The 23602-nt window shown below is 43.8% G+C and overlaps 1 protein-coding gene across 2 annotated transcripts in view; it reads right to left on the bottom strand.

Annotated features, from left to right (window-relative positions):
- AP3S2 (adaptor related protein complex 3 subunit sigma 2) overlaps window positions 1-23602 on the bottom strand; it is a 68324-nt gene that overhangs the window by 26366 nt on the left and 18356 nt on the right. Inside the window, exons 4-5 of one of the 2 annotated variants that reach the window (XM_032263883.1) lie at window positions 20569-20640; window positions 17654-17719 (exon numbers count right to left, since the gene is read on the bottom strand). In XM_032263883.1, the coding sequence (XP_032119774.1) occupies window positions 17654-17719; window positions 20569-20640 (138 nt within the window). The remainder of the gene's footprint in view (window positions 1-17653; window positions 17720-20568; window positions 20641-23602) is intronic. The other variant, XM_032263884.1, reaches the window with a different exon arrangement.

Raw genomic sequence — 23602 nt, 5'->3', positions numbered from 1 at the left:
GTGATCCACCCGCCTCGGCCTCCCAAAGTGCTGGGATTACAGGCTTGAGCCACCGCGCCCGGCCTGGATTCCTACCTTCTTAATGCTATCTGGTGGGGGAAACAAAGGGAATAATGAAATACTTTGTGTAGGCATACTTCTAAACATTTTATATATTTTTAGTAGTCACAGCTACCACATAAGCAAGGTGCTATCGCACATAAGTTTCTTTCTTTTCTTTTCTTTTTTTTGATACAGGGTCTGGCTTCATCACCCAGGTTGGAATGCAGTGGCACGATCTTGGCTCACTGCAGCCTTGACCTTCCAGGTTTAAGCCATCCTCATATCTCAGCCTTCTGAGTAGTTGCGACTACAGACATGTGCCATCATTCGCAGCTAATTCTGGTGTTTTTTTGTAGAGATGGAGTTTTGCTATGTTGCTCAGGTTGGTCTCTAACCCTTGAGCTCAGGTGATCCGCCTGCCCTGGCCTCCCAAAGTGTTTGGATTACAGACGTGAGGCATTAAGCCCAGCCTCACATAAAAGTTCCTAAGGCACAAGTCATTCAGTTCATTGTGGCAAAGCCAAGATTTAAGCTCAGACACATGGGTCCTGGAATTTGTGCCCTTACCCATGCAAATCGGTGAAAACACCACCCTGTGTCAGATGCAGTGGCAAAAGTAGTCAAAGGTGCTGGGCAAACAAGACAAGTGTATCAGCTTAAGTCTACAGGCAGGAGGGGAGTACCAGGAAAGGCATTTTGAGGGCTGGCTTTTTCAAAGGGTGACTCAGAATTGTTGGTGTGGGCCTGGCATGGTTGCTTGGGCCCATAATCCCAGCACCTCAGGAGTCCGAGGTGGGCAGACCACTTGAGGTCAGGAGTTTCAGACTAGCTTGACCAACATGGTGAAACCCTGTCTCTACTAAAAATACAAAAATTAGCTGGGCATGATGGTGTGCGCCTGGAGTCCCAGGTACTCGGGAGGCTGAGGCAGGAGAATCCCTTGAACCCGGGAGGTGGAGGTTGCAATGAGCCGAGACTGTGCCATTGCATGCCAGCCTGGGCAACAGAGTGAAACTCTGTCTCAAAAAGAAAAAAGAAAAAATGGGCCAGGCTCAGTGGCTCACACTTGTAATCCCAGCACTTTGGGAGGCTGAGGCAGGTGGATCACCTGAGGTCAGGAGTTGAAGACCAGCCTGGCCAACATGGTGAAATCCCGTCTCTACTAAAAATACAAAAATTAGCCAGGTGTGGTGGCACATGTCTGTGGTCCTAGGTGCTTAGGAGGCTGAGGAAGGAGAATCACTTGAAGCCGGGAGGTAGAGGTTAGAGGTTGCAGTGAGCCAAAATCACACTACTGCCCTCCAGCCTGAGGGACAACAAAAATGTTTAAAAAAAAAAAAAAAAAAGGGTTAGGCGTGGTGGCTCACACCTGTAATCCCAGCACTTTGGGAAGCTGAGGTGGGCAGATCACAAGGTCAGGAGATAGAGACCATACTGGCTAACACGGTGAAACCTCATCTCTACTAAAAATACAAAAAATTAGCCAGGCGTGGTGGCACACACCTGTAGTCCCAGCTACTCAGGAGGCTGAGGCAGGAGAATCCATTGAGCCTGGGAGGCAAAGGTTGCAGTGAGCCAAGATTGCGCCACTGCACTCCAGCCTGGCGACAGAGCGAGACTTCATCTCAAAAAAATTTTAAAAATTAAAAATAAAAGAATTGTCAGTGTGAAGCTGCAGGAGCTGGAGGCTTTGGTTTGGGCTACTTACTCTACTGAGTTTGAACAAGAGTGAGTTCAGACAGCAACTGAGGAGTCACCAACAGAGAGATAAATGAAGTCGTGGGATTGTGAGATTTCCTAAGAAGAGAATGTCTAAAAGAAAAAGAGAAGAATGGCCATTTAAGAGGGAAGAGGCCCAGCGAGCCAGAGAGAGTGGCCAGAAAGGTAGAAAAAAATACCAGGTAAAGGTGTATCATGGAAACTAAGAAGAAAGTCTATTTTAAAATAAGGAAGTGTCAAAATTGCTTGGTGAAAGGGCACTGGAAACCATCCATCAGATTTAGCAATACAGAGGACAAGGTTTTCTAACTGGATTACTGTCTACTTCAAACTTCTTTACTACTGATCCCGTATACATATTCCGTATTCCAATCCCATCCATGCTCTTGATCTAGGACAGTACTGCTCCCACTCAGGGGGCATTTGGAAACGTTACCAGGCAGGTACCCTATCAGCCTTTAGTAGAAGGGGCCAGGGACACTAAATACCAGAAATTCAATGAAAAGTAACACTGCCCAAAATGTATACAGTGTCTCCACTAGCAGACCTTTGGTCTGGATGGAACTTATGCATAGTTCCAAATCTTCTGTGGCCCCCATACCTAACATTCACCCCCATATTCTTCCCATGTGCCAATGCATAGTTGCAAATCTCCCGTGGCCCCAGCCCTAACACTCACCCCCATATTCCTCCTACCTGCCACCATAGCCTTTGTTCCTATTACCTTGTCTCTTACAATTCTGGTTTTGAAAACATAAATCAATACATTCTATAAGTCTTTACATCTATAACTATCACATTATTTATGCTTTAAAATTCTCAAATTCTGTGGTTTAGTGGAAAGAACATGGGTTTTAGAGTTTCAGGCACTTTAGCCTGAGTTTCAGTTTCCTCATCTGTCACACAGGAATACTATCTTACAGAAGATTACTGAGAATAAAGTACCTAGCACAGTGCCTGGTACTTGGCAGCTGTCCAATTCACATTAATTTCCCTTCCTATGACTACTCTGCCCTTGACAATTTCTCTTTCTTTCTCTTTCCTTCTTTCTCTCTCTCTCTCCTCTCTCCTCTCCTCTCCTCTCCTCCTCTCTCTCTCTCTTTCTTTGAAACAGAGTTTCACTCTTGTTGCTCAGGCTGGAGTGCAATGGTGAGATCTTGGCTCACTGCAACCTCTGCCCCCGGGTTGAGGTGATTCTCCTGCCTGAGCCTCCTGAGTAGCTGGGATTACAGGTACCCACCACCACACCCAGCTAATTTTTAGTAGAGATGAGGTTTCACCATGTTGTCCAGGGTGCTCTCAAACTCCTGACCTCAGGCGATCTGCCTGTCTCAGTCTCCCAAAGTGTTGGGAATTTATACAGCCTTCATTGCTCTTTTCACTTGGCATTGATCTTCTAACCCCAAATTGTTTTTCCCCCTGGCTCTCTGGCTTCAGGCAAGTCACACTGGTGGTGCCAGGCCAGCCTTGCCTGTGTTGCACACAGTCAGAACAGCTCAAGAGCTGCACACTGCACTCACTCAGGAGGCTGCCTGCCATGCTCCTCATCTCTACTAAAAAACCTGTAACCAGGGCCACAGACACTCAAAGGCCGAAGATGGGATACCATCTACCCTGCCCTCTGTTTCAGAGTCCAGCCTCAGAGGCAGCTGTTTCTTCACAGTCCCATTCTTTGTTCTCTACTTTTGATCAAATATCATTAAATGAAAGAGCTTATGATTAAGTACGTTTATATGACGTTTAGTGTTATGAAATGCAATATGCAGATACATATATTTGACTAAGACAGTTTCACTTCTATGAAAAGTAGTACAAAATGAGAGCTCCCTAATATGAAGATCATGCCTACTGAAAAATTACATTCAACTTATAGCACCTTCTCCAAATGTGTTGTTTCCTCCAAAACCAAGACCAAGCGATGTCTCTGTATGATCCATCTATCTAATTGGACTATAAGCTCCATTTTTTTTTTTTTTTTTTTTTTTGATAGCCTGTTGCCCAGGCTGGAGTGCAATAGTATGATCTTGGCTCACTGCAACCTCCGCCTCCTGGGTTCAACCAATTATCATGCCTCGGCCTCCTAAACAGCTGGGATTACAGGCGTGGGCCATCATCCTTGGCTAATTTTTGTATTTTTATTAGAGATGGAGTTTTACCATGTAGGTCAGGCTGGTCTTGAACTCCTGACCTCAAGTGATCCATCCACCTCAGCCTCCCCAAGTGCTGGAATTATAGGTGTGAGCCACCATGCCCAGCTTATAAGCATCTTAAAGGTAGAAAATTTGACTTTCATATCTTTGTATCTCTACATTTAGCACAGTGTCTTTTTCCTAGTGAACGCTTCATAAATGGTTGTTGTCTGGTAATCAGAGAAAAGAAGAAAAAAACACTCTTTTTTTTTTTTTTTTAAAAGATGGGGTTTCACCATGATGGCCAGGCTGGTCTTAAACTCCTGACCTCAGGTGATCCACCCACCTCAGCCTCCCAAAGTGCTAGGATTATAGGCGTGAGCCACCGCGCCCAGCGACAAAAACACTCTCAACAGACATCAGTCCTTCATCAAGGTCAGAGAGCCAAGGTAAAGACAAATGATTTGTAGAAAGTCTCTAAGGAGGGAGGCACTTGTCTCCCAGATATAAAAGCCATTTATTCTGCTATGGAATTTTAAGTCATCTTAAATTCATTTGGGAAGTATAGGAGATATAAATAACAAATATTCAGTTAGAGAAACCGAAGTGTCTCAGCAGAGACACTGCAATGGCCACAAAGCACAAGTGAAAAATAAACCTGGTTGTCATAAGCCATTGGGATTTTGGAGGAATGCATTACCTAGCCTACCTTGACTGATACAAAAATCAAGCCTGCTATGTGGGATTCCTTTCCTAAGATTCAACCATGCTTCCTTCTTATTAGAGCACTTCTTTATTTTTCTGCTACTAAAATTTCTGGCTTCCCTTCTATAAAATGACAATAAATCAAATGTCAGCTTTTCCTCTAAGAAAATACATGAAAAAAACCATGGTCATCCTTGGTGGTATTTAGCTAGTTCAGGTTCTCCTCCCTCTTGGGAACATTATAGGATTCCATTTCCCAGTCCCTGGAGTAGGAGCATGAAATGTGAGTGTACAGGGATGGGTCAATTCAAGAGCCAGCACACACATGTCCAGGTAGAAGCCTATGTTGAGATTTCCTTCAGCCGGGACCTCTGAGGAACTTCAGTCAGCAGAGACACTGCAATGGCCACAAAGCACAAGTGAAAAATAAACCTGGTTGTTATAAGCCATTGGGATTTTGGAGGAATGCATTACCTAGCCTACCTTGACTGATACAAAAATCAAGCCTGGAAAAGGGTTCTTAGCTAGGAATCAAGAAATTCTGCTTCTTATCTTAGAGTAGGCCAATCCTCTTCTGCAATATAAGGAATAATAACAACAACAGTAGAATTGAATCTCAATTCTAGCTTTTCAGGATACCTATAAATCAGCAACCAAAGCAATATACAATTTGTTTTATCTACAACATATCCAAGTAATATAATGGGTAGTAAGCTTTGCTTACTGACTACAACCTTGACAAACATTAGGTTTTATTGAAAAATGCTGGATATCAAATGGGTATCTCTAAAAGTCAAACATTGCTGTTTTGTGTACACTGCTATTCTACTGTCCCTAACCAGTAATAAGGAATGACTAACACAACAAACTCGAGGCAGCAGGTAATCAATGAGATTGTGCAATGAGGCAGTGCAAAGTTCAAGTAAGCGAAGTGACAGTGCATATGGCAGCATATATTAAGTATAGTCTGGAACAATCTTTGCTTTTGTTTTTTTTTTTTCTTTTTTAATTAAAGAGATGGGGGTATCACTTATGGCTCAGGGTGGTCTCGAACTCCTAGGCTCAAGTGATCCTCTTGCCTCAGCCTCCCAAAGTGCTGGGGATTACAATCGTCAGCCTCCACACCCAGCCCAAGTGTTCTTTCTTTCCTTTTTTTTTTTTTGCAATGGAGTCTTACTCTGTCACCCAGGCTGGAGTGTAATGGCACAATACTGGCTCACTGCAACCTCTGCTTCCCAGGTTCATGCAATTCTCCTGCCTCATGCCTCCTGAGTAGCTGGGATTACAGGCATACGCCACCATGCCAGGGTAATTTTTGTATTTTTAGTAGAGACGGGGTTTCACCATGTTGGCCAGGTTGGTCTCGATCTCCCAATCTCAGATGATCTGCCTGCCTCCTAAAGTGCTGAGATTTCAGGCTCACGTGTGTGCCCAGCCCTTCTTTCTTTTTTCTAAACAAATTATAGGGATTTGGAAAGTTAAGAAATAATTATGCTGATCTTTGCCTTTATGATAGAGATAAGGAATGACTAACACACCGAACTCCAGGCAGCAGGTAATCAATGAGACTGTTACCCTGAAGGAATAAGATTTTGGCCTCTGAAGAAGATATTCTACAGCCAACGCTAAGAATGGAAGATAACATGGAAAGTACAGTAGTCCCCTCTTAGCTGCATAGGATATGTCCTAAGACCCCCAGTGGATGCAATGTTTTTTCCTATACACACATACCTAAGATAAAGTCTAATTTCTAAATTAGGCACAGTAAGAGATTAACAATGATAACTAATAATAAAAACAATTATGACAATATGCCAGCATCACTACTCTTGCACTTTGCAGCTATTATTAAGTAAAAAAGGGGTTACCTGAACACAAGCACCACAACACTGTGACAGTCAAGCTGGCAACTAAGTCAGCACTGGGCAGCTAGTGTATACGGCATGGATACACTGGATGAATGAACACTGGGCAGCTTGTGTACACGGCATGGATACACTGGATGAGCACTGGGCAGCTAGTGTACACGGCATGGATACACTGGATGAGCACTGGGCAGCTAGTGTACACGGCATGAATACAATGGATGAGCACTGGGCAGCCAGTGTACCTGCATGAATACACTGGATGAGCACTGGGCAGCTAGTCTACATGGCATGGATGTGCCAGATGAGCACTGGGCAGCTACTGTACCAGTATGGATTCTGTAAGGTCTTTTAGGCTGACTGACAGTGCCATGAACACCATGTTAACCTCTGTGACCTAAAGGGACACTCCAGAAGAGTTTCTGGAAGATCAAAGAAATGATCAACCTCTGTGGCACCTATTTAACTCTGAGACATTCTCTATTGTTCCTTATTTCTGCCCTAATTGATAAGGTCATTGGACTCCACACCCTACGAACTCCTCCCAGCTTGCAAACCTACGACCCCCTCCCACCTTGCAAAAAAAATGCCCTAAACTATAACTTTCCACTGCCCACCCCAAACCTATAAAACCAACTCCTATCCCATCGCCCTTCACAGACAAAGCCTGTTTGGGGGTGTCTTCATGCAGAGCATGCATTTTAACATTTAGTGTCAAAACCCGGGATGGGGAAACTCCTAGGGGAGACCAAACCCCCGACCCTGTTCTCCTTGTGCCCCCTACCTATGACCTAGGCTCATCAGACCAGCCCGAGTATCCACTCACCATCCTCAGATCAGGTAAAGTGGTTTGCTTCAACTCTCTTCTTTAGCCCTTCTGGCTGTCAACCTCCTTCTCCTATCAGTTTCATTTTCCTCTCCCTTTCAACAGAGACAAGAAAGGCAGAACTTTCCGTGAGGTTCGTGACTGGAAAAAATCCTACGTAGGTCCCAGAACTGGGAAGACAGGCTTCCCTCAGTGACTGATCATTGCAGAGATGTCTGCTCTGTTCACTCACTCACACTTGTAAGGTGACAGATCAACTCGGGGGACTCCCTCTTTGACCGATTCACCCCCAGGTTCAGATCAAGGTTTAGTCTGGGACAGCTGCTAAGCTGCTTGGTCGCACATTCACTTTCTTTGTCTCTGCCGTTCGTCTTAAACTATGGGCAACCTCCCACCCTCCATTGCTCCCTCCTCTCTCCTAGCCTGTGTTCCGAAAAACCTCAAACCTGTCCAGGTATCAACTGACCTAAAACCTAAGCGTCTTATTTTCTTCTGCAATACTGCTTAACCAAAATATACATCGGATAACATCTCTAAATGGCCAGAAAACAGCACCTTTGAATTTTCTATCATGCAGGATCTAGACAACTTTTGTCATAAAATGGGCAAATGGTCTGAAATTCCCTATGTCCAGGCATTTTTTTTTTTTTTTACCTCCAATCCCTCCCTAATCTCTGCTCACAATGCAACCCATTCCAAATTTTCCTTCTCTCCTTTCCGTCTGCCCCTCCAGCCTCTACCGGCAACCCAGAAACCTCCTTGTCCATCGACCCTTCCGAACTTTTTCCTCCTCACCTGTCCAAACCAGGCCCTAATCCAAGACCCAACCACCCCCTGCCCCCGAGCCTTCCTCCTTTGCCCACAACCCATCTCCTTATGCCCCTCCTGTCACCTCCCCACCTCATACGTGGTCCAGCTTACAGTTTAGTCCCGCAGTTACCTCCTCCACCTCTGCCCCACAGTTACCCCTTCGAGAGGCGGCTGGAGCTAAAGACATAGTTAGGGTGAACATTCCTTTCTCTTTATCCAACCTTTCCCAAATCGGCCAACAATTAGGCTCCTTTTCATCAGATTAAACTAAATACACACAAGAGTTTCAGTACTTAACCCAGTCCTATCATCTTACCTTGAACGACTTACATGTCATCCTTACTTCTACTCTCACCCCTGAAGAACGCTCGATAAGCATTTTATCACCCGATCAGCCCCTAACATTAAAAAAGCTACAGAAACTAAAATCTGGCCCTCAAACCCTACAACGGGAGTGAATGAACCTCACCTTTAAGGTGTTTAATAACCAGGAAGAAGCTGCCAAGTGGCAGCATATTTCATAACTACAGACGCTTGCCTTTGCCATAAGACAAACCCCGGCCACACCACCATCTCACAAAGACTTTAAAGTGCCCAGACTGCATCATCCAGCATCCCAAACCTTGCTTCAAGTATCAGAAACCTGGCCACTGGGCCAAGGAATGCCTACAGCCCGGGATACCTCCTAAGCCCTGTCCTGTCTGTGCTGGGCAACCACGAAAAATCAAACTGCCTGACTCATATTGCTGCTCCCAGAGCTCCTGGAGCTCCAATCCAAAGCTCCCAGACCAAATCCTTCCTAGATCTCCTCAGCATGGTGGCTGAAAACTGATGCTGTCTGAACATCTCGGAAGCCCCCTGGACCAACATGAATGCCGAGCTTCAGGTAACTCTTACAGTGGAAGTAAGTCCATCCCTTCTTAATCAACATGGAGGCCACCCACTCCACGCTGCCTTCTTTTCAGCAACGTGTCTCCTTGGCCTCCATAACTGTTGTGGCAATTGATGGCAAGGCCTCCAGGCCTCTCACAACTACCCAAGTCTGGTGTCAATTAGGCCAGCACTCCTCTCCACATTCTTTCCTAATCATCCCCACTTGTCCAGTTCCCCTGTTAGGCCAGGATATCCTAGCAAAATTGTCTGCCTCCTTAACTACTCCTGGGCTATAGCCGCACTGCACTGCCGCCGTCCTCCCTGGACCCATACCTCCTTCAGTGGCTCCCCTTATGTCCCCTACTTTAACCCTAGGGTGCGGGACACCACCTTCCCATCCATTGCTACAAGTCACTCACCCCTCATCATCCCCTTAAAACCTAACCACCCTTATCCTGCCCAGCGTCAGTACCCCATCCCGCAACAGGCTTTAAAAGGCCTAAAACCTGTTATCACCCATCTATTGCAACATGGCTTTTTAATTCACCCTCCTGCTTCTTCAGCATCTATACTCAAATGGGTATTATTTATCCCCTTCCAAAGCCCAAATTTCTTCCCCTATCCTAGCTGTCAAGAAAAACCAAATTCTACAGAGTGGCAAACAGTTCTGCCACCTTCAGATCGGGTTAGCAGTCTCTCCCTCTTTGTCTCTCTTCCTTTAGAGAAAGGAAGACAAGTCTCTCCCCTTCTCTTTCTTTTCCTTTAGAGAATGGGAGACAAGACTCTCCCCCACCTTTTTTTTTTTTTTTAGAGAACAGGAGACGAGTCTCCTAGCCTTTTCCTTTAGAGAACAGGAGACAAGTCTCTCCCCGACTCTCTCTCTTTTCCTTTAGAGAACGGAAGACAGGTCTCTCCCTGCCCCCCTTTTCCTTAAGAGAACAGGAAACAAGTCTCTCCCCCTCTTTTCCTTTAGAGAATGGGAGACAAGTCTCTCCCTACTCTTCTACTTTAAAGAACAGGAGACAAGTCTCTCCCCCACACTTTTCCTTCAAATCCTAAGGAGACAAGTCTCTCCTTCTTTCTCTTTTCCTTTAAATCTTTCTCCTTCTACTAGAGAAGAAGAGCTCCTTCTCCTAGTCTCTACTCTGCTCCTTTCCTTAAAACTTACCTCCTTCACTATGGGCAGTATTCCGCCCTCTAATCTATTTAACATCTTCGCCTGTAGCCTGAATCCTAAAAAACCTAAAACCTCTTTAACTGTTGCCAGATCTGAAAACTAAACGTCTCTGTAACACACCATGGCCTCAATCCCAATGACCAGAAAACGGCACCTTGAATTTTTCTTATGTAAACCAGTCCAGGCTCGTATGCGATGCCATCAATAAATTAAACCCGGCTGGACACTCTACCTGGGAGTCACGGCTTCTTCCAATCCCTAGTCCTCTGATACTATCTTTCTCCTCTTATTTGGACCCTGTGTTTTCCGATTAATCTCTCAATTCCCACAAAATCATATACAAGCGATAACCAGTCAATATGACAAATGCGTCTTCTAACACAATATCACCCCTTGCTCTGAAATCTCCCAGCAGTCTAAATTCTTTCCCATTTTTAGGTTTCTGCACCACCCACAATCCTGCTCGAAGAAGCCCTGAAAAACATCGCCTCATCACCCCTCTTTGCCACGCTTTCTGATATTCCACTGCCCTCCACTCTCTTCATTTCTTTTTCCTTTATATTACTAATATAAAAAGAAGGAATGTAAGGTCTTTTGGGCTGACCCACAGTGCCATGGATGCCATGTTAACCTCTGTGGCCTGCACCGACACTCCAGATGAGTTCCTGGAAGACTGAAGAAACGATCAACCTCTGAGGCACCTACTTAACTCTGAGACATTTTCTATTGTTCCTTATTCCTGCCCTAATTGATAAGGTCATTGGACTTTGTAACCAACTCCACACCCTACGACCCCCTTCTGGCTTGCAAAAAAAACGCCCTAAACTGTAACTTTCCACTGCCCACCCCAAATCTATAAAACCAATTCCTATCCCATTACCCTTTGCTGATGCCCTTTTTGGCCTCAGCCTGCCTGCAGCCAGGTGAATAAACTTCAGAGCTTGAGTTTTAACAGATACGCTGGATGAACACTGGGCAGCTAGTGTACATGGCATGGATGTGCTGGATGAGCACTTTGCAGCTAGTGTACACGGCATGGATACACTGGATGAGCACTGGGCAGCTAGTGTACACGGCATGGATGTGCTGGATGAGCACTGGGCAGCTAATGTACACGGCATGGATGTGCTGGATGAGCACTTTGCAGCTAGTGTACACGGCATGGATATGCTGGATGAGCACTTTGCAGCTAGTGTACACAGCATGGATACACTGGATAAGCACTGGGCAGCTAGTGTACACGACATGGATGTGCTGGATGAGCACTGGGCAGCTAGTGTACACGGCATGAATACACTGGAAGAGTACTGGGCAGCTAGTGTACACGGCATGGATACGCTGGATGAGCACTGGGAAGCTAGTGTACATGGCATGGATGTGCTGGATGAGCACTGGGCAGCTAGCATATATGGCATAAATACACTGGATGAGCACTGGGCAGCTAGTATATACGGTATGGATATGCTGGATGAGGGATAGTTCCAACATCTCATCACACTGCTCAGAATGGCATGCAATGTACAACATATGAATTGTTTATAGCTAGAATTTTCCATTTAATATTTTTGGACCATGGTTGACTGTGCAAAACTGAAACTACAAAAAGTGAAACCGCAGATAAATCTATCTGTCTTGGCAGAGAGTGGTGACTCACATCTGTCATCCCAGCACTTTGGGAGGCCAAGGCGGGCGGATCACCAGAGGTCAGGAGTTCAAGACCAGCTTGGTCAACATGGTGAAACCCCATCTCTACTAAAAATGCAAAAATTAGCCAGGCATGGTGGCAGGAACCTGTAATCCCAGCTCCTCGGGAGGCTGAGGCAGGAGAATGGCTTGAATCCGGGAGGTGTAGGTTGCAGTGCACTGAGATTGCACAGTGAGCTGAGATTGCGCCATTGCACTCCCTCCTGGGGGTCAAGAGCGAGACCTCGTCTCAAAACAAACAAACAAACAAACAAAAAAACCTATAAACTGTCTGTCTTAATCACCCTTTAACTCTGCCCTACAACTGGCCTTTATGTATGTAAAATAATAAATTTCCTTATTACTTAAGCCAAAAAAAAAAAAAAATCTGCCACAAAATTCTGATCTATCAAGCATTAGGAGAGAAGGGCTTATAGATGCTATGGAATACAAGGCTGGCCTCAGCTGCCTTCTTCTCTCTTAGGCACATCCAGGTAGATAATGAGGTAGCCAGGGATAGTCAGATATGTCAACTAGCACCTTTTACAAAAACTATAACTCAAACAGAATAGCTTATTCTTTTAGAACAAAATAGTTTCTCCTTCATAATCAAAAACACAAACTGTGTATCCCTCACTTGTCCCTCCATTCCTGGAGACCTGCAGTCAGGACACCTGCTTCAATGTCACAGGGTGTGGTGGGTGTTAATGAGCTTCGTTATCACAAGCTCTGTTCACAGAAGGGACATGGGGCAAACATAACCCAATATTACTGTTTATGATTCTTTCATCTTAGTGCTCACCGGTTCCATTTTGAACCCTCAGCATTTTTCCATTTTAGCAGCCTATACTTAGCAGAGATGTAAAATTCTATACTATGAGGCTTTTTTGGGCTCAGCCCCATTCAGAAGCATATGTTTCAATTTTCTTGAGAGGGCCCAATGCAAATTAGAATCTTAAAAAAAAAAAAAAAGCTGGATAAATACCCTTGACATAGCCATTGAATTGTGACTCTAATGACCAAATCTTGAAAACCCAATTGAATTCTAAATCCAGCTTTGCCATTAGATCCTGGTAGGTCAGAACGTTGGATCACTCACACAGTTTTCTTGGAACAAAATTCAATTCACCATAATTAACACCAACACCCAACTCGGTCATGATGGTGAGCTGTGTTTAGGGATTTCTGAAAGCAAAAGAGAACCAAGTGCCCTAGGATCCAAATGCCACAGCCTGGAGAGCTGATGGTTACCCCAGGGACTATGAAATTAGACCTCACTCCAGCCTCCAACAGTTTAAATCATGAACAACTTTATGTGAGTAGAGTCCTGGGAAGTCTTTAGTAACACTCACCTGAAGATACGCCAGTCAGTAAAAGGCACCACACTAGATTCAGTGAGGAGTACAAAGAGAAGGCAGTCTAATCAATCAGGGAAAACACATGAAATTATGTAAATTAAGGCCACAGAGGAGAAAAATAATACTCTACATGGTTCAAAGAGATCACAACAGGCTAGACCATGAGGATAAGCTTTAGAGTAGGAAGATTTGAGCTACACTTGAATGACAGGCAGAGAGTTGAAGCAGAAATTATGAAATAAGTAAGAGTGGTCTACTTTGGCTGCAGCAGCAGGTGTCTGGCAAATAGTTATGGAAGCAAGGCCAAGATAGGATGAGGAAAAATTGCGGAGAGCTTGGAATGTCTGGATAAGGGGTCAAAGCTAGTCTAAGAAGTACATTAGAAAAACAAATTCCAGTATGTGGGATCAACAAGAAGGAAGAGAGAATAAGGGTAGAAAACTTGCCAGAAGGCCAGGCACAGTGGCTCACGCCTGTAATCCCAGAACTTTGGGAAGCCAAGGCAGGTGGATCACCTCAGTTAAGAAGTTCAAGACCAGCCTGGCCAATATGGCGAAACCCCATCTCTGCTAAAATACAAAAATTAGACGGGCGTGGTGGTACATGCCTTTAATTTCAGCTACTAGTGGAACTGAGGCAGGAGGACTGCTTGAATCTGGGTGGTAGAGGTTGCAGTGAGCCGAGATCATGCCACTGCACTCCATCCTGGGCAACAGAGTGAGACTCCATCTCAAAAAAAAAGCCCTGCCAGAAAAAAGTGATTTCAAATCAAGAGACATATGTTTGACTCATAACCGAAACAGATTTAAAAGAAGATCTAAAGGACATTTCTGGGACAATTGGGGAAACTTAAATATGAACTGTATACTGGAAAATGATATTTGTTAATGTTAAATTTCCCAACTATGTTCATTGTGCTATGCATCATCAGAGAATTATATACAACATATTATATAAGAATATCCTTAGGCCGGGCGCAGTGGCTCAAGCCTGTAATCCCAGCACTTTGGGAGGCTGAGGTGGGTGGATCACGAGGTCAAGAGATCGAGACCATCCTGGTCAACATAGTGAAACCCCATCTCTACTAAAAATACAAAAAAAATTAGCTGGGTATGGTGGTGCGTGCCTGTAATCCCAGCTACTCAGGAGGCTGAGGTAGGAGAATTGCCTGAACCCAGGAGGCGGAGGTTGCGGTGAGCCGAGATCCCACAATTATAAACAAGCCTGGGTAACATGAGAAAAAAACAAAAAAAAAAAAAAAAAAAAAAGAATATCCTTGTTCTTAGAATACATCTATTGACATATTTAAGGATGAAATGTAATAATGTCTGCATCTAACTCTCAAAATGATTCAGGAAAAATGTATATACGTACATAGAGACAAAAGCAAGTATGCCAAATGTTAATAGTTGGTGAATCCAAGAACAAGATACAAAGAAGGACTTTAGAGAAAGAAGCAACAGGTTTAGTGATTGACTCTGGATCTTGGGAAGGAGGAAGAGGTATAAAAGGCTTTGAAAGTACATGACAAAGGACGGTAGTAACACACCTGGAAAAGGGAAGCTGTAGGGAGAAATGGTTTTCAGAAGACATCTGCTGAAGCTGGCTCTGGCTAAGTGGCAAGAAGATACCTAGATGTGAGAATGACATTAGGGAGAAATGCTTTCAGGAACAGGACTCAGGCCACACATCAAGACTAGAATTACCAATTTTTGAATTTTTTTTTGAATTTTTTTTTAATACTCAAGTTTTGCTTCAAGATCTAGAACATGAAAAATGGATGAGATTTATGCTAGAAATGAGAGGGAAAAGAGAGAGGTGAGAGATGACTGACAACGTAACTTCCTGATAGAGTGAGAAGAGAACAGGAGAAAAATCAGGAGGGTTCTATATGATAGAAACAAAGGTGGAAAAAGGTTAAGAGAGTGCTCCACTGAAGGGCTGCCAGCATCAGATAGCACAGAAACATTAAAGAAGGTGATGACTGGGAAACGGCCAGGAAATCATCAGTGACTTTTGGGATTCTGACTCTAGAAAGAGAACAGAGGAAGCAGAATTAAAGACTGGGTGTAAATCACCCACTTGTTCAAGTTCACCTTGAATGAAAACAATGGAAGCTGAACTACAGTTAGAGGCAGGAGAGCCATGGGGAGAGCTCTATTCTCTCCAGGATGGGGTGTCCTGGGGATTTGTAGATACAGAAGAACAAACACTAGGGACACCTTAGAGACCAGGGCAAGAAGTGGGATTACAGTGTGTGTCAGGGAGAGACAGACAGAGGACTTGGCTCTAGAAATGAAATAAATAAACCCTCCTTTAACATAGGAAGAAAAGGAGAGAGATGAGGTGGAAAGAAGGAGTGGTAACAAAACAACTTAGGAGGGTAAACAAGAAATCACAAGATGAGGAATAAACAACTTGGCAGGGCAGGAGGAATTCAGTCACATCTGGTCTTTACACAGGCCTACCACTCCGGCTACATCTGCTGAAGGGGATGGGGGAATTCGGTCATATCTGGTCTTTACACAGCCACCGGCTACGTCTGCTGAAGGTGATGGGGCATCTATCCATGACTATCTAATGCAGATCTCAAAGGCCTAGGAACTGATGAGAGTTTGTAACCCTGAGGTGAAGAGATTCTTTAGTTAAAAACAGAGTTCAAGGTGATACTCCTATTGTCGTAGGATAAGGCGTTTGTTAATCTTAGTAAAAAGGTCATTTTTAAATTATCAATGGAAGATCTACCTAAATTAGCAACTGCTCTCTATGAGGGCAAAGATAAGCTTGGAATCCTATGCAAAGGAGGCCACCTATTGGAAGCCACCACTAGACACTCTAAAGCTGAGTAGGGGAGGCCTCTGATTCCTTGCATCACCCGTTTTCAAAAATCTCAGGAGATCTCAACAGTTATTTCCTAATACTGCGTGAACAACAAAAATAAAGTTTCATAAGCTGTAAAAGAAATCTGCAGTGGCGGCAAAATACTTTATGGAACCTATCTGAAGATAAGACATATGAGGAGTAGCAACATTCTTATGGCCTTTTATTATCTTTTAAAAGCCATGTCAAATAAAATGGCTGGAACTGGAATTACTTTATGGCTCTAGCAGGTATCCTCACAGATGTTTACAAAGCAGTATTAGAATGATGATGCAAAAAAATCACGATTACCTCAGGAGATGGAAAAAAAGCTTTTGATAAATTGTAACATCCTTTTATGATTAAAAATCCTTGGTAGGAAGAGAGGAAGAAATATCTTTAACCTGATCATCTTTACGAAAAACCCGAAAGCAAATACTGTACTTCATGGTGACAGGATGAAAGCTTCCCTTTCAAACCAGGAATCAGAGCAGTTGCCCACTGTCACTGCTCCTATTCAATACCACTTCTAAAAACACTTTTTTTTTTTTTTTTTTTTTGAGACGGAGTCCTGCTCTGTCACCCAAATTGTAGTGCAGTGGTGTGATCTCGGCTGCTGGGTTCAAGCGATTCTCCTGCCTCAGCCTCTTGAGTAGCTGGGACTACAGGCACACTACCACACCCAGCTAATTTTTGTATTTTTAGTAGAGACGGGATTCACCATATTGTCCCGGCTGGTCTTGACTCCTGATCTCAGGTGATCTGCTCGCTTCAGCCTCCCAAAGTGCTGGGATTATAGGTGTGAACTACCGTGCCTGGCCCTTACAAATACATTTTTAAAACACAGGCAGACAACCTCACAGAAGAAAGAAAAAAGGCCTTGAATAAATGCTTCACTAGAGAGGACCTCCTAATAGCCAACAGATAATAAGAGATGCTCATCTTCATGAGAAATGCAATTAGAATGACAATGAAATACCAGTACATACCCAGTAGTTCCATCAAAATTAAGTTCTATATCCATCAGTCAGGATAGGCTTGGTTAAGCAGCAGTAACAATTTTAACATTTCCTGGCTTAAATTACTGAATTTATTTCTCTCAAACTATACACACATACACTATGGGTCCACTTGGGGGCACTGCTCTACCTCATCCCCAGTTTGCGACCCAGGCCCCAGCAGGCTGTGTGTCCATGCTTCCACAAATGCCAAGGGAGAAAAAACATATATATATTTATCTGTGCACTGGCATCTAAGTTTTGACTAGAAGTGACACACGGCACTTCCACTCACATTTCATTGGCTTAAGCAAGTCACATGGCTACACCTAACTTGAAGAAGGCATAGAAGTATAATTTTACCATGTGTCCTGAAGGGGAAAGAACTGTAAATATTCAGTTAACAGTTCTAATGACTGCCACACTGAGAATATAAACTTTTGGTGAGCATATGGAGCAATGGGAACACTCACCCGCCCCCCCATTTGGTGGAAGTATAAATCGATACAATCACTCTGGAAAGTCTGGCATTATCTAATAAAGTGGCAGATACAATGGCCTACAGTCCGAGGCCTTGAGCCTCAGACTTCTTTTGCCAGTGCTGCAGACCTGCTGGTGCCTTTGTGCTTCCCGTTTCTTCCTTCTAGAAGCCTCATCTATGACCCAGCAATTGCACTGTTAAAAGAAATAGATGTTTCAAGAAAATGTACAAAAATGTACAATAGCATCCATTTTCAAGAATATTCATGACAACATATTTCATAAAAGCTCCAAACTCAAAACAATCTAGTTCCATCAGTCATAGAATGGATAAATTCATACAACACAATCCTATGCAGCAATGAAACTACCTAAGGATACATGTAACAAAATGGGTGATTCTTACAAATAACGGAGTAAAGAAGATAAAACACACACACAAAATGTTTATTTTCAAAGTCACCTTGGAGGCTGGGCGCAGTGGCTCACGCCTGTAATCCCAGCACTTTGGGAGACCCAGGTGAGTGAATCATCTGAGGTCAGGAATTTGAGACCAGCCTGGCCAGCATGGTGAAACCCCATCTCTATTAAAAATATAAAAATCAGCCAGGTGCAGTGGCAGGTGCCTATAGTCCCGGCTACTCGGGAAGCTGAGATAGGAGGATCACCTGAACCTGGAAGGCAGAAGTTGCAGTGAACTGAGATCACGCCACTGCACTCCAGCCTGGGTGACAAGAGCAAAATTCCATTAAAAAAAAAAGTCGCTGTGGAGGCATACTCTGGGTTACCTAGACAATGAACTAGCTTAGACTAGGGGGTTAGGAGGCTACCCCTTTTCCCAGTAAGATAGGCTGCACCCAAGCACAACTTCCCACAGGACCCGCAGCTGTCTTTTCCAGGTGTGTATTATCCCATAGGTCCCCAAGTTTGCAGGTGTTGGGCAGCTGGCATTCCCAGACAACTTCTTTTCTTTTTTTCTATTTTTTTTGAGACGAAGTTTCGCTCTTGTTGCCCAGGTAGTGGCGCAATCTCGGCTTACCACAACCTCTGCTTTCCAAGTTTAAGCTATTCTCCTGCCTCAGCCTCCCAAGTAGTTGGGATTACAGGCAGGCACTACCATACCCAGCTAATTTTGTATTTTTAATAGAGAAGGGGTTTCGCTATGTTAGTCAGGCTGGTCTTGAACTCCTGACTTCGTGATCCATCCCCCTCAGCTTCCCAAAGTGCTGGGATTACAGGTGTAAGCCACTGCACCAGGTCCCCAGACAACTTCTATAAGCAGCTGGCAAACAAATACAGATTTCCTAGTGTCTAAGCATTTTGCATCTCTCTCCACTAGTAAGGCTACTCTCATAGGTGTCTGATAAAAAAGAGAGCGCTGGGGGAGCAGCGTGATGGGGAGTCATTCCAGCAGAGATGCCCCAATACACCTCTCCATAGGGACAAGGTGGGGGTGCGGGATCTGTGCCTTCTCTTTTGCTTTGAAAATTCCCCCTTTCCTAGTAAAATCTACCCCTGAACCTACACCTGAGATGTTAAGAAATTTATCTGCCGTCTGGTGAGCAACAGGCGGCATCTTCAAAGAATCCACTTTGCATACCGAGTGGTAACTTCCAAAGTAACACCTTGTACTTAACAATGTTTTCTTTCTCTCTCTTTTTTTTTTTGAGGTGGAGTCTCACTCTGTTGCCCAAAATGGAGTGCCGTGGTGCTATCTCAGCTCACTGCAACCTTCGCCTCCCGGGTTCAAGCAATTCTCCTGCCTCAGCCTCCCAAGTAGCTGGGATTACGGTACCCACCACCACACCCAGCTAATTTTTGTACTTTTGGTAGAGACAGGATTTCACCATGTTGGCCAGGCTGGTCTTAAACTCCTGACCTCAAGTGATCCGCCTGCCTCGGCCTCCCAAAGTACCGGGATTACAGGCATGAGCCACCACATCAGGCCTGTATTTAACAATATTATTTTAAAATAATAATAAAGCCTACAGAAGATACCCCTCCATTCCCCCTATATTTTGAGAGACAAAACTTGACTACACTAGACTGTCATCCAAACTCAAGAATGCATTCACTACATTAGCCTGGAAAGTGGGGATCTGCCAACCTCAGAGAGTCAACTAAGAATGAAGACCCTACTGAAGAACAACAAGCAAGTCCTTTAGACAGCAATGCTAGTGATGAGGGATCTAAAAGCTCCTGCTTCATCACGATGAAACAGCTAATCAAGGATCATGGCTTAGCAATGAGTAGCAGTCTCCTAAAAATCATCACTCTCCAAGGGCCAGGGATCATAATGACAACCATCAGTTGAAGAAAAACCAGGACCAAGCACACCAAAGATGCACCAGTAAACTGCAGAGGGGACAGCCTGTGAGAAGCTGAATCAAACTAACATGGCAATTCTTATCCCCTTGCTGGCTACCTCCCAAGTTTAATGTGGCACATGAGGACACAGGCCATGTCACGGTTATACTGGCAAAACAAATCTGAGAACACGTACTTGGGGCCATTTTGATTCTGCCTCTGATAGTCTGCTTTCCTATAGAATATCACCTGATCTTGAATTATTACAGATCTCTTAGTCACTATATTACTCTTTAGGAACAATATAAATTTTACTATCTAAGTCAAAGCCCCTGTGTCATGATTATTCCAAAGTTTCATGGTCACTGGCCTATGACAAGGAAACTAATTTTAGAATCAACATCAAACTATTCATCTCACCTTTGGCCAGACAGCCAGTGACACCGTTCTCCTATATCAAGAAGTCTGTATGTAAACAGATGAACCAAGCCTAGTAATAATCTTATGCATGTTAAAACCGTTAACAGATCTTAGCAATAATAATAAAAAAAAAAAAACTCAAAACAATAAAACATATAAAAAAAAAAGGAGTTAGGACTATCACTCAGGTAAAAAAAAAAAAAGAAAGAAAGAAAGAAAGAAAGAAAGAATATGAAGGTGTAGAGGTGGCTAGAGATGCCCAAGGCTCTTGATTTTCTAGTAACCCTAGTTTGGAAGAGAACTGCAAGAGAATGTACCTTATCCATATGGAAGATCAAATCCAATTCACACACATTTTCAAAACACTTATCCAGAGTCTCCACAAAAACCTAGGAAACAAGAAGAAATAGATAAAGAAGAGAAATAGGAATATATTCACAGTTTTATCAATGTCACATCTGAAAGTAAAAGGGGCAGTCACAATACTATTTATGATGATTAAAAAAAAAAAAAAAGCCTACCTTTTGTCTCTAGCGTTAGCTGATCACCCTACTTCTCCCAATTCAGAGGGAATCATCTGGGATAGGAAAACCTTGTTTTCAGCAACACAACCAGCAGATACCTGGGGCTCTCTACCCCTTTCTAAGATGCTAATTTATGGTGAGGCATAATGGCTCATGTTTTCAATCTCAGCACTTTGGGAGGCCAGGGCAAGCAGATCACTTGAGGTCAAGAGTTTGAGACCAGCCTGGCTAACAAGGCAAAACCCCATCTCTACTAAAAACACAAAAATTAGCTGGGTGTGGTGACATGAGCCTGTAGTGCCAGCTACTTGGGAGGCTGAGGCATGAGAATAGCCTGAATGAGAATCGCCTGAGGTGGAGGCTACAGTAAGCCAAGATCTACCAACTACGTACAATTCTATGTCTTCAATACATGTACAAAAATGTTTTCATTATTACAGAGTTAACATAGTTGTATTTCAATTTCAGTTAACATTAACTTCAAAACACCTTCCTTTTTAATTTTTTTTGGTCAAAGTTATTTAGCCTACAAAACAGCTTCCTATGAGCACAAGATGGGTGCTCAGAGGCAAACCACCTGTTCCAATGTAGCACAAGATGGGTGCTCAGAGGCAAACCACCCCATTCCACTGTAGCACAAGATGGGTGCTCAGAGGCAAACTACCCCATTCCACTGTAGCACAAGGCGGGTGCTCAGAGGCAAACCACTCCATTCCACTGTAGCACAAGGCGGGTGCTCAGAGGCAAACCACCCCATTCCACTGTAGCACAAGGTGGGTGCTTGGAGGCAAACCACCCTGTCGCAGCCAGCTGCTGGCGAGATAAACCTACATGCCATGAGGAACCAAAGCACACTATTGGAGCTGGTCCTGCTCTGTCTCCTCTATGTAAGTAAAGCTCTATCCAGTGCTTGCACTGTTTCCCTTGGTGACTCTGATACCAAGATGCAATGGGCAAAAGCATTTAGATTCCTTCCCTGCAGCTGATACCAGTGCACTGTGTTGTGCCAGATACCAACCACTGTGGAAAACTATTAGACATTATGTATTAATGCGCTATGACCTAGTAATTCTGCTCTCAGATAACATATCTAGCAGACATATACACGTATGCCAAAAACCACATACAATAATTTCCTATCAGTGCTATTCATAAATCTTTACATTTTTAACAGTGCCAGAATATTTCACTGTAAGGACAACGTAGCTAAATGGGTCTATTTCTCAGTCACTGTGCTGGGTACTTGGTAAGGCCTTATAATCCTGCAGTTCAAGTCCTTCAGTTCTGGGAAATTCTGTCAAATTATTTTGTTGAGAATTCCTTCCTTTCCACATTCCTAATCAATTTTTCTGGAGCTGCTTATATTCAAGTACCGGACCTCTGTCTTTTTTGAGATGCAGTCTCACTCCGTAGCCTAGGCTGGAATGCAGTGGTGCAATCTCAGCTCACTGCAGCGTCTGTCTCCTGGGTTCAAGCAATTCTCCTGCCTCAGCCTCCCAAGTAGCTGGGATTATAGGTGTGCGCCACCACGCCTGGCTACTTTTTGTGTTTTTAGTAGAGACGGGGTTTCACCATGTTTGAAGCCAGGCTGGTCTAGAACTCCTGACCTCAAATGATTCCCCTGCCTTGGCCTCCCAAAGTGCTGGGATTACAGATGTGAGCCACTGCACCTGGCCTCTGTCTTATTATATTTTCTCTCCCATTTTCCATCTCTGCCCATTCTAAGACAGTTGCTTAACTTAATTTTCTAATACTTCAATTAAAGTGGGTTTTTTGTTTTTCCATTTCCTCTCAGGTTTTTTATTTCTAAGGGACCATTTTGTTCTGGATGAGTGTTTTTGATTGTTTAGCACCCATTTATGTTTGTCTTCTTTTATTTCTCTGTGGATTTTTAAATTTTTTTTTTTTTGAGACAGGGTCTCACTCTGTCACCTGGGCTGGAGTACAGTGGTGTGATCTCAGCTCACTATAGCCTCAGCCTCCCACATTCAGGTGATTCTCCTGCCTCAGCCTCCCAAGTAGCTGGGACCATGCCTGGCTAATTTTTACATTTTTTGTAGAGATGGGGTTTCATCATGTTAGCCAGACTTTTTCTGTAGCTTAAGAATAGGGGTTTGGGTTGTCTGTTTTTTTTTTTTATTTTAACTTTTTCCTTTTCTTTATATGGTATCCATTTCTAAGTTACTTTTTATTGTTTGTTCATTTTGTCACCTATGTTAGAGGTTTTCCTTAGATGTCTGATAATCCTTGGTTTTTCATTCACAAGAATTAAAGGCTGACTGGAAGCTCTACAATCATGGATATTTGTTGCCCACCCCCACAGCTGTTTGCTTTCCCAGTGAAATCTTTCTCCTGCCTGGAGAATAAAATACAGTTGCCAGAAATGTTGCTGCTGACTGGACTGGCAAGTTAGTGTTCAACAATCAGAAAACACATGACCATTTAATCCCCAACTTGTCCCATCAAGTACACCTTGTGTCCCCTAAGCCAGAGACACTTTCTTTCATCCTCTGCAGGGAATAAACCTGTAGTCTTGTGCTGGGGTAAGGGCAATTGACCAGAGACCTGGAATTGGGAAAAGGACTTAGGGAACGAATTCGTTCTCAGACAGCTTTCCCTGTCTGCTCCAGAACCACACCCCAGTGAAACTGTATGCTGCCAGCTTTCGCTACTGTTGGCTGGGATATGGCTTGCCAAATCGATTGTCAGGCAGTCAGATCCTTGTCTGCTTTCAAAAGTTTCATTGCTGTTGTCTCCTTTCCTGTACTCTCTATCCTTGTATGTGTATGTGTTTTTAAAATTCACTTTCTATAGTTTTAAAGGAAGA

The sequence above is a fragment of the Sapajus apella genome, unplaced genomic scaffold (assembly GCF_009761245.1).
Source record: "Sapajus apella isolate SASKATOON/1434 unplaced genomic scaffold, GSC_monkey_1.0 scaffold139, whole genome shotgun sequence".
NCBI lineage: Eukaryota > Metazoa > Chordata > Mammalia > Primates > Cebidae > Sapajus > Sapajus apella.
This window is presented reverse-complemented; position numbering and strand designations above follow the sequence as displayed.